The sequence below is a fragment of the Dermacentor andersoni genome, chromosome 5, assembly GCF_023375885.2.
Source record: "Dermacentor andersoni chromosome 5, qqDerAnde1_hic_scaffold, whole genome shotgun sequence".
Taxonomy (NCBI): Eukaryota; Metazoa; Arthropoda; class Arachnida; order Ixodida; family Ixodidae; genus Dermacentor; species Dermacentor andersoni.
In genome coordinates this window covers 191,307,387-191,319,275 of record NC_092818.1, presented here as the reverse complement: position 1 = coordinate 191,319,275, position 11,889 = coordinate 191,307,387, and the positions used below count along the sequence as shown (strand labels likewise).

Sequence of the window (11,889 nt, the reverse complement as noted above, 5' to 3'; positions counted from 1 at the left end):
TGGAACACCTAGTAGGATAGGTAACTAATGATTCCTGTCCGGAACCAGCAAAATAGTCTGTATAAGCTGTTACACTTCCGTTATCGACGTCAAGTAAGTTAATGTTAATATCACCGACAAATAGGACTTGCTTATTTTCATGAGAAATGTTTTGCAAAACCTTGGAGCGTTCACCGAGAAAATTAGGGATAGATGAAGAAGGGGAGCGGTAGACACAACCAAGAAAGAAACTGTTACGATTATGAGAATTCAGATGTGAGTCAGTTTCAATTCATACCGATTCACAGTGATTTACATTAAGAAAAAGATCAAGCCTACGTTTATACTTTATATGAGGTGAAACAAATATAGTGGAACCACGATGGAAGTATTCTGCTTGGTATGGACAAATACCGTATAAATTGCTATCCGCATTATCAAGCCATGTTTCCGAAACGCAAATAAATGAAAACGAGTGGCAAAGTGAGTCAGTAAGTGCAGAAATGGTATCAATATTTCTTGCGCAAACTTCGCGCATTGATATGAACAATAGAGATATTAGAAGATGAAAGCAATGGTTTAACTTCGGCTGGTGTTAGCAAAGACATGATGAAAAGTATTCGGGGATGAGTGTGCAATCAGTCCGCGGGACAGGAAATGTAGCAATAAGCTACGCCTGCGCAAAGATCTGAAAATCAGCCTTCGAGTTTATTCGTAAGACCTTGCTATGGGTTGATTTACGGGCTTTAATCTGGCAGTTTTCAGTCCATAAAAACTGCCATATGTTCTCTTTCTTTAGTGCAGGAGCCATGCTGAATAGGCATTTGTTGTCGACTGTGAGGTGTTCATTAATGTAAATGGGACTATCTGTTCTACCAGAAAAGCCAATCTGGGAGCATGGCAGAACAGTTTTGCGACCCTTGCGAAGAAATTAATTCTTCTTGTCACGTGAACAAAAGCGAACAATGATGTTCCTGTCCGACATCTTGCTTGCCACACGATGAAATATGTCAATATCTCTAGAAGAAATTGGGCACTCAATTGCATCGGCAACCTTCTTCCAAATCGCAGACCATTCCTCTCCCTGTGATAACGGAATGCCTTTATTTCGTTGTTATTCACCCTGCCGTACTGTTCCATGTCAGCAGTTCTCTTTGTTAACGCTTGATTCTGAGAAGTTACCGCTTTGTAAGTGGATACCAGTTCATTAAATGTCGCTTTGAAGTTGCCATACTGTTCGCTCATGAAACGCGCGCTTTCAGCTAGAGAAGCAAGGTTGCCGATTCTCTGATCATCAAATCTCTTCCCAATTTTGGCAGCCAGACTGTCGACAAGTGAATCAAGCGTATTGTTTAGCAGTAATTCGAGATGCTCAATTCTTTAGCGAGTTCGGTGTTGGTGGGCATCGCAGAAGACAGACCAGACGCCTAGAAGGTTCGAAGGGATGTAAACACAGTTATTCTACGTGTCGTGTCTCTACCCGATGACGTCCGAACGTGTTGGGACGCATTCTGGGTGAAAGTCTGCGTATGCACTTTTCGCGGATCGGGTTCAGCGGTCACGGGTGCTGTGTGGACCGTCGGGCTAGGCACTATTATAGGCAAGTCCGACTACGAGATAAAGATCGGGAGCGAAAATTAAAAAAAAATGAAGGGCGGACGTGCCACGTGGGAACAATTTCTATGCGCTGTGATAAAGCTCTCGCCTTCAATTCTCTCGATAAACCGAAGAAGACTCCTCGAACTTAGAGCAGCCTAGGCCGTTGGGTCGGACGAAATCCTGAGAACAGTTGAAGCCAAGCACATCAGCCGACAACATCATCTGTCCCACGAGGCACGGGCACATGCAGCGTGGGGTGCTTGCTCACCAAGCTTGGTAGTTTCTTACTTTTCCTCGCCGTTGCATGGGGCAGACGGGGGGCTGGCTACATTCAATGTGCATTTCAATATCACTCCCACCATAAGAAGATTTGAATTTTCTAAAGCTTCCGTTTATGCGGACGCTAGCTTGAAATAACAATGCGCTGTTCTTAGCAAACATATGCTCCGACTTGGATAATCTCGGGGCAGATAAATCAACATGTCGATTATTTAACAGTTCGGTGATGAAAAAAATACACGCAATGCGATCAATACGTTTGTTTAATAAATAGTTAACTGATCATCGAAACATGCGTTTCTTTTTTTCGGCATTAAAGTTACCCAGAATTATGGTCGTAAACAAGATATACAAGTACTGTATACGGTCACACTGTCACTATACATGCAGAGTCTGTATTGTCGCGTACCCCCTCTTTTCGTTCCTTTTTTTCCTTCATGAGCACTCTGTCAAAGTTGAAAGGCTCGCCTTCATCACCAGTACGTGAAACTATACTTACCATTGTTGTGCGTTGTGCACAAACCTATCGCTACCTATCAATACCAGGAGCCATAGGCAGCCCGCAGTCACGGGCTTTTTTGTCGGCTGTCTTGACAGTGACGCGGTGAGGCGGCTCAGGAGCAGGAGTCACTAACTCTGATATGTTTTGTTAGTTCAATAGGGTCCCAGTGTGCGAACTTCGTTTCGTAGTCTCAGCTACACCATAAGCTGCCAGGCATGTCGCTGCCGTGGCTGGCGGATGAATCTGCCATAATTATTTGCGTCGTAATGCATGTAGCCTTCCGTGTTGGGCGCTTGGTTACGGCAGCACTATTGCGAGGTCTACTCATACCCGAATGACAAGTGGACCAGACAGGGGGATGCTCAGTTGTACGTGTAAGCTGGCTGGAAACTTGACTACAAATAATGTTTGCTGTTCTGGAATGTCAAGACGAAAATGCGCGCCGTAGCCCAGAGCTACAGCAAGAAAAAGAAAATCTGTTCTTAGTGCATCGTAGTTGGATTTATTTCTCGTCATTGTGTGCGCCTTAATTCCGCGTGATCTTGCTTTGTAACTATAAACCTATTCACTCATTTCCTTATTATATATATATATATATATATATATATATATATATATATATATATATATATATATATATATATATATATATATATATATATATATATATAGAGAGAGAGAGAGAGAGAGAGAGAGAGAGAGAGTAGGAAGAGCAGGGACGTTAATAACCAGATGGATGTCGAGTTGCCTGCACTGCATTGGTGAAGAGGGGATTAGGGATAAAGAAAGGAGAGAGCAACAGGTGAGAGATAGTTCCCTCGCACATTAGCAGACGCAGTGCATTTATCAACGTCTTTTCAGCTTCGTTCATTTTAGAAATGCGATTAGAGTACGCGTAGCTTTCTGGGTTGATGATGGATCAGGCTGAGTTCCGAAGATCTATAGATTTCAATAGCTGTCAGCTTGCAACCGAGAAGGTTTCCGATGCATTTCCCAGGAATCTTCCGGGAGCGTTCCGAGTGCACGTTTCGGTACCCTGGATGGCGACCACGCCATCCACGACGCGTTCGCCTCGCTTATCAGGAGTCTCAGCCATGTCTTCGACATCGATGAAACAGAAGGTCCTGCTGAAATGAGTCTTCGTTTTGCCAACCGGCTGTACGCGGGCCTCGACGTACGACTGTCCCCCGAGTTCGTGGCGCTTGTCAACTCGTCGTACAGGGCCTCGGTGGCCAACGTCGACTTCGTCGCCGACCCTGAAGCCGCGCGGCATGCCATCAACGAGTGGGTGTTCCGAGAGACAGCGTCCAAGATTGTGGAGCTTCTACCGCCCGGTTCAGTGGACTCGGCCACATGCGTGGCGCTTGTCAACGCCGTCTACTTCAGAGGCAGCTGGGCGGAGCTGTTCGATCCTGAGCTCACCACGCTGGAGCCCTTTTATGAGACGCCCACGCGCAGTCGCAAGGTGAAGATGATGTACAGGACGGGACGCTTCGCCGTCGGACGCCACGAGGGCCTTGGAATCAGTCTGATCACGATTCCGTACAGGTATGATAGAATTCAGAGCCATGCCTCAAGGGCACGAGATCAACGCCCGATTCCTATGGAGTTGGTGGCAGCGCTTGGTTATTCTTTATTTATTTATTTCCCATACTGTCAACCCCTCATGGGATTATAACATGAAGGGCAAGTACATATGGTAGTATTTGCGAACAAAGAATATAAATACATTATATAATCATAAGTGTGTTATTGCAAAGGTTTTGGTTTCGCTAAACAAAAGAATTAAGTACTTCATCACAAATGCAATATTTGGGAACAATATACTATAACTGAAGAAGAATCTGAGAAAAGAAGAAACCAAACAAGCAAAAGAAAAAAAACCTGAGAACACATGGGATATAAAAAGCAGGATGCAGTCATGCGTATAAATGCATCATACAAAAAGAACACTCTTAGATTAAAGTGTTAGGCTATGAAGATCTGTAACAAACCTGAGTATGTAAATCAGAGCTGTAAGGCAAGGAGACGTTTTTCCACTGAATTAGCAAATGTATCTAATGAGGAGCTGTTACTAATGGATTCACTCAGTTTATTCCACTCTCTTATCGCTAAGGAAAGAATGAGTTCTTAAAGCAATCGGTATGAAAAGAATGCTCATTGAGTGTTTGTGTGTTCTTATGCCGCGTTGGCCGTGTTTCATTTCTGGAGATGTATCTAGAGGTATCAATATTAAGCTTGTTATGTAAGAGCTGGTACATAAGTTTAGAACGGGCTAGTACAGCTCGGTCTTGTACTGTTAGGATTCCGGCTTTGTTAAGTAGTTCGGTGGGCGAGTCTGTGAATTTATGCTTATTGTATATATACCGTAGAGCTTTCCTTTGTACACCTTCTAGTTTTTTAATAAGTTGTTTAGTGTATGGGAACCAGATAACATTTGCGTATTCAAGGACTGACCTGACGAAAGTTTTGTAAGTCAGAAGTTTTGTATCGGGTGGTGCTAGTCGAAGGTGTCTTCTAAGAAAGAAAAGGCGTTTCATTGCAGTCGCTGTAACGTTATTTATATGGGAGTTCCATCTGAAGTCATGTGTTAACGTTAATCCGAGGTACTTGTGTTCATGAACTCGTATTAGTGGAACGTCGTTAACGGTATACATAAAGCTCGAATTACTTTTTTTTCTGGTGATTAAAAGAACAGCAGGTTTCTTAGTATTGATGGTCATCTGCCAGTGGGCACACCAGTTAGACAGAGCTTTCAAGTCGTTGTTTAATGTTATGTGGTCATCATGTGAGTTAATATTTCGATAAAGAATGCAGTCGTCTGCAAATAGCCTAATGTTTCCTGTGATTTTTGCGGGTAGGTCATTAATAAAAATTAGAAATAAAAGGGGAGCCAGAACGCTTCCTTGGGGGACTCCCGATGTTACCCGGGCTGTCTGGGAAATCGTTCGGTTCACTTCCACAAACTGGGTACGGTTAGTAAGATAGTCGCAAATCCAGTCAATTATGGGGCCTTTACCTAATGTAATCTCAAGTTTCCTTATGAGCTTTTTTTGTGATACCCGATCAAATGCCTTCGAGAAATCGAGTAGGATGAGGTCTGTTTGTCTCTGTTGGTCGATATTAAATATGTCGTGGGTTAGTTCCAGTAGCTGAGTGATTGTAGAAAGGCCTCTGCGAAAGCCATGTTGATATGGTGATATGATACTCTCCTTTTCTAAGAAAACGGTTATATGTTTTAGTATGATGTGTTCTAGAAGTTTGCACACAGTACTCGTAAGCGAAATCGGCCGAAAGTTGGACGGGTCGTCTTTGCAGCCTGATTTATGCATTGGGACAACTTTTGCAGATTTCTAATCCTGTGGGAGAACAGATGATGCTAATGATTTGTTAAATATTATACAGAGGTACTCCGTCATGCATTCTGCGTATCGTTTCAAGAAAGCGTTGGGTATTTTATCCCGGTCTGGCCCTTTTTTTGTGTCCAGGTTTAGGAGAAGGTTCAGTACTCCGGCCTCTGTGACGGTGAGGGAGCTTAGTGTGCTATTAATGGTGATGTCAATTTGAGGTAGTTTCCCATCGTCAGTTATGTACCTAGATACGGTGTCAATCAGTCGACCGCGGTCAGTAACTTCCAAGGAGTGAATGGTGTACATCCACCACCTTTCTCCATCTCTTGCGAGACATTGACCTTTATGAGAAGAAACAGACATTAGCAAGGCGCAAAGAAGAAAGCGATGGAAGCGGTATACGGTACACTGTACGCTGGATAGTCCATACCCCATGCTTTGCTCTAAATCGCTTCATTCATGCTGACGAGCTTTTTCAACTGTGACATTCCATTCGAGATGTTTCCGTGACTTACTCTGTCATGTCAGAGTCAAAGCGTGCGTCAGACTCGGAAGTCGAAACATCTTTGCGACACTAGAAAGCTGAGGCCAACCTCGAGGACTTGATCGCTTGATCGATCCCACTAACGAAACCTCGAATAGCCAAAAGGTTCAATAACTTGAGCGATCAACTTGGCCAGCTTATACTTGGAAAGTTGTACACGAATGCGCCAACTGTTCAAAAAACCGCTAGTCTGTGTGGTTCATGAGAGAAATAGCTCCGACTTCTTAGGGTCTAACTCCTTGTCCCGAGAGCCACGAGGCATCTGCTTTCATATCACTTTAGACGGTCTTGCATATTTCATTATCAAGTCATCGGCGGGATCTTAATTGAGCCTCTTGGGTTTACTAAAAAGCTTTCTATTATTATTCCTATTATTATTGTTGGGTAATTGCTTTTATTATTTTAGACAATTGTTATTCATAGGCGATTATTATTTCTATGAATTATTCAACTATGAATGGGTTTATCACAAACCATTCGCTTCGTGTCTCCCCTTCGTCTTTGTATTTTGCACTGTAGTAACTATAAATGAATACCAATTATCCCATTTCACCGTTCTCTTAAACTGTCTAATCTTTAAGATATTGCTGCAACAAGGTCATAGTAGGCGAACGGTTTTATTAGCAAAAGTGTGCAACAAGTGCAAGGGCGCCATGTGTAAGACTTCTTTTTTCTTGATTTGCTTATGGCGGGCTCGTTAACACTCCCAACCACGACGTTTCCGCGCGTCAAGAAATCACCCGATCGATCCGTCTTACGACCAGTAGTTCTAAAACGACATCCCAAAAAATTCACTAGCTTCCAGAAGTCCGAGCACTCATTTTTTCAACGAGTAATCTGATAAATACGATGGCCTTGATGACCATGTGTTTCCCAAGCTACTCCTGCAAAAAACTACGGTTTGCTGGCTTTATCCATCTGTATTTTTCACTCTTTGCTCTGTTGCAGTCATACGGATCATATTTTGTCACCTTTGTGGTATAGAGTCATATCAATATCGCTATTGGCTGAACTAACCGTCGGCATTTTTCGTAGAAACCAGAACGTTTCCATGGTTGTGCTGCTGCCGGACAAGGTAGACGGGCTGGATGACCTCGAACGGCGCATCACGCCCTCGGAGCTGGCCGCCATGATCGCCAGCGTGAGCGGCTCCACCAAGGTATGCAGGCTCCGCACGCTGACGCGTCGTGACATTTTATTGTTCGGCCTTGAGGTCGCATCCCAAGTTCTCTTAGCGGTAGCTGTAACGAGGCTGTTGCGCGCCGCCTCTGGAAGGAACACTTGGTTGCGGATGGCCGTTATTGCGTGTGGCAACTCTGCCTGAGAGTGCGCATCACTTTGTGCATGGCGATTTCGCACAGGTCCGTCTGAAGCTGCCTCGCTTCAAGCTGTCGACGACATCTGACTTGCGCCGCGCCCTGTCTGCGCTGGGCGTCACCGATTTGTTCAGCTCGCGCGCCGACCTCTCGGGCGTCGCCGTTACCGGCGGTGGCAGCAGCCAGGCCACCCACGGTAACCCGGGCTGCGGCGGCTCAGCTTCTTCGCTCACCGGCGGCGTCTCGGTGGCTCTGCACCGAGCTGCTCTTGAGGTGACCGAGGAAGGCACCGAGGCTGCGGCAGGCTCAGCTTCGGTCGTCACCCGCCGAGACCTGCGCGCCGTCGAGTTCACGGCCGATCACCCGTTCATGTTCCTAGTGCGAACCCACGGGCCTGGTGCAGTAGTGCTTTTCGTGGGAAACGTGCGCCATGTGCAAGACGTTGACGCGTGACTGGGACGAATTAAGTGTCCGCACTTAAAAACGGACAACCGTTTCTGGCACTTACGTGCCGTGCACGGACACACAAAATTTGTGCAGCTCACTGTTGTCAGTGAGGCCTTAGCTGTGCATCGATACTCTTGTCGATTTGCTTTGCTTATACCAAGCAAACCTTGGAAAGATTCGCAGCAGAGAATGGAAGCGATGATCAATTGCAAGTATGCGTGGATATATTGTTTTTGTAGATTCATCCTTATTTCACACCTCTGTACCGCTAATTGCTGTCTATAGATTTAAGCTCAAGGTGTTCTAATTTGAAGGTAACACGACTTGCCAAGTGCGCAATTTTCAACACGAACACAAGCACGAAGACACAGCCACAGGCAAAAGGAACTAGTGGTACGTTTTGTGATTCTAACAAACGCGTATTTCTAAATACCTGCTGTCAAAGTTGACCTTCGCTTCGTTACGAGGTCGGAGATGCCAACAGCGATGCAAACGCCTCACCTTCGATTAATTCGACGGAAAGCAGTTGTCCCCCTCCCGCCTTTCTAGCCGATTAGAAACTGTCATACCGGTTCAGCAGTTGTACGACATCAGTTTTTTCGTCTGCATGACGTCAGTGTGTGTCTGCCTTCGTTACGCAAACTCCGCTAACGCCGGGACAAGCGACGTGTCTGTAATAAAATGGGGCAGGTCAATCGCCAACTCAGATGCCCGATATGTCAGTGACTGTGTTAGGAGGAATGTAGAATGGGTTTCCCTCGCATTACAGTCATCTAGAACTTTGTAATTTAGACGTGATCCACAAAACTCCACTGTCAAAACGATAGAACTGCACTAGTGAAGCTGTCACCAAACATGTTTAGCGTTTGAACTTCACTGCTATGTTCAGATGCGAAGCTTTGACTGTCGCGGGGCAAATTCACAGTGTAATCCTTGCGAAAATTGTCTTGGAGTTTTCATAGGGGAGAGTCGTTTTTTTTTTCGTGCGTAATTTAAACATGGGTTCCAATGCAAAAATGGGCAAATTATTCTATATACGAGAAGTTAGGAACCGAAAATTTTACTAAAAATTTATTGTTTTCTGAATAATTTAATATTTGCAAATTTACGCGAACGTAAACAAGGTCTACACGAGAAAACGTTGCCAGAAAGAAAGCTGAAAACGGGAGATATAGATAAGAGCACAGGTACTGATATTTGTTTACATTTAATTTCATCTCAAAGCGATTTCTTGTTCTGATAAACGGAGAGAATATTAAGTACACTATACCACACTCTTCGTATGCTTATATATGTCAATGTATAGAGACGGAACTGCGTAATGAACATCCCGTGGTCCTATATGAGGGTAGCAGTTGAGTCGTCCCTGCGATAGCTATCGTGAAGTGTTTCATCGACAGTACTCCCATCGGCGGAGTGACTGAACCACCTTCATCTCTGCATTGTTTAGTTTATGTATTAATTTTCGGGCACTAACCCAACGACTTGCTTCGAATCAAAGCGCCCAGTTGCTTTGCCGGCACCAACACGACGGTCAAGAGTGGGCAGTTCGCAGGAGAATTGAGCCATGAACGACACATTCACTGGAGTCCTCCGGGCCTGCTTAACGGAGGTAACTGTGCTTCACGTGCTAATATACGCGGTCACAGTGGCAATAATCTACGGAAACAAAATGATTCGGGGAAGTTGATATTAAACTTTTAATATGGCAAATCTGTATTGCGGAAATCCGCAAGGTGGAAAAAGTTTCATGAAAGGCAAACATTCTCGAAAAGGCGCGGGTTCCGGGTTCGATCCGCGGACCAGAACAATTTTTTTCAACTGCGAAGCTTTCGGTCCAAATAACCGGCACGTTTTTTTTCTTCTCTTTTTTTTTAATGAACCATGGCCACCTTAACCAGGCGGCCATGATTCGCTATGTTAGGGCGCAAAATTGTATTTTAAAGGATGTGACAAAAGTGAATACTCTTCGGAAAATGACAGTTTTTAAATCTGCGGCATGAACTGAGTAATTAAGCTGTTAATCAGTGAACCTTTGGTTTGCCTGATAGCCAATTATCTACTGTCCGACATGGTGGCTTAGTGGATATGGCATTGTGCGGCGAGCACGAGGTCACGAGTTATGAATGCGGGCGGAATGCAGGAATTTCATCGTGCTGATATCAAGCAACTGTTATTTGAAAAAAAAAAGAATACAGGGGGTCGATATTTATCCGTACCCAAACGGTGCGACATTAAGAGTCGTTGTGTAGCTTTAGTCGTAAAACTGTAGATGTTATTGTATAGTTTGTCACGCAATGCTGTCTCTGCCTGTTCATGTAACCCAGCTTCAAAGGCGGGCTAAATCATTATGTAGGATGTGGAAGCGCGACTGTTAACAGCTGTGTAATCGCTCCGGCTCAGATGCGGCCTCTCATTGGATACCGCCGTGACCCCGACGGGACAGTTGTCGCCACTGGGCTTGGCGGATACGTCTACTATTTGCTTGTGGAGTCACTGATGATCAAGTGAGTTGGTATGCATGCGCTCGAGGCACATTCGACAGCGTGTCTCAAAGTAGAAAGTGTATGAAGCATTTTTCAGCACGCGAAGTGAACCTGGGTGGTCTCTCGACGAAGCTGCGCGGGGCCTAATTTCCAAGTGAGACGTGAAACCGCATAGCGCGAGCGCGCGCACACGCACACACAAAAGCACAAACACAAAGAGACAGGGAGCTTGCTCAGCTTTTCCTATGTTCACATGCCATTTAATATATAGGATTAGTGCTTCGAGGGTATAAATATTGGTAAGCGCTAGAGCATTAAATTTTAAACTTATTTCCATGATGAAATCCATTTACTTAGAGAACTATAGTAATTCACGTTCACAACTACTTGGGACGCCGTGGAGGTAGGCATCGGACGAGTATTGGTCACCCCAAGTTCTCTTATGTACACTTTAAATACATGGACTTTTTTTTTTTACGGCAGCAATAATCGGAGTGCAGACGGCGTTAGGTACTGCTCAGTCGCATAAATACCCTAGCTATCAAGTCGGTGCTACAGTAACTGTATTTGCTATGATTGATTGATTGATTGATTGATTGATTGATTGATTGATTGATTGATTGAATGATTGATTGATCGATCAATTGATTGATTGATTGATTGATTGATTGATTGATTGATTGATTGATTGATTGATTGATTGATTGATTGATTGATTGATTGATTGATTGATTGATTGATTGATTGATTGATTGATTGATTGATGAAAACAACATTGGGCCAGTAGCAGCTCATTTCAACAGGCATGGCAAAGATTGAAACTTAATAAAAATAAGTACGAAAGGAAATAAAAGGTGTGTGTATAATATTTTCAAACAAGAAGCATTTTACTGCAACTACGAAACTCCTAGCCACTTGAGTGCAGAGTGGTTGCGTATTTCATATTTTCGCACCACAAAATTGCAAAAATAAAAGTTCACCATAGACGTTAGGTGTGGCAGAGAGATTGAAATTTAGGTTGCTTGCATTTATAGTGTTAGTGGTTTGCATTATGAACGATCTTATTGCCAGTGGGCAGCTGTTTATGATGCTATGTATGAGACTTGACACCTTTAATTAAAGTACAAGTAGAAATGAGAAGTTCTTGTTTAAATATGATGCTGATTATTAGAGTTTGTTGGCGCAAAGGTCAGATGGGGCCAAAGAGCGCCAAGTTCTTGAAAGAGCAGTCTGCTTCGATTCTATATGCCGCGGGAGTATCCACTGATTGTGCAAAAATAGGTTATCCAGTGAAATAGATTAGCTTATAATACAGTAGTGCCATTGCTTATTGGCTGATGTTATCACGGTATTTCAATGTGTGTGTAACAAAACGTGGTCATGTCAC

At 44.1% G+C, this 11,889-nt stretch overlaps 1 protein-coding gene across 1 annotated transcript; it reads left to right on the top strand.

Moving 5' to 3' along the window:
* Positions 1–3,377: 3,377 nt before the first annotated feature.
* On the top strand, positions 3,378–10,518 carry LOC126532236 (ipis-1-like). The gene is made up of 3 exons (XM_055070417.2): positions 3,378–3,907; positions 7,289–7,412; positions 7,615–10,518. Exons 1-3 carry the CDS (start codon positions 3,492–3,494, stop codon positions 8,020–8,022), a joined length of 948 nt encoding a protein of 315 aa, XP_054926392.1. The 5' UTR covers positions 3,378–3,491; the 3' UTR covers positions 8,023–10,518.
* Positions 10,519–11,889: the final 1,371 nt, after the last annotated feature.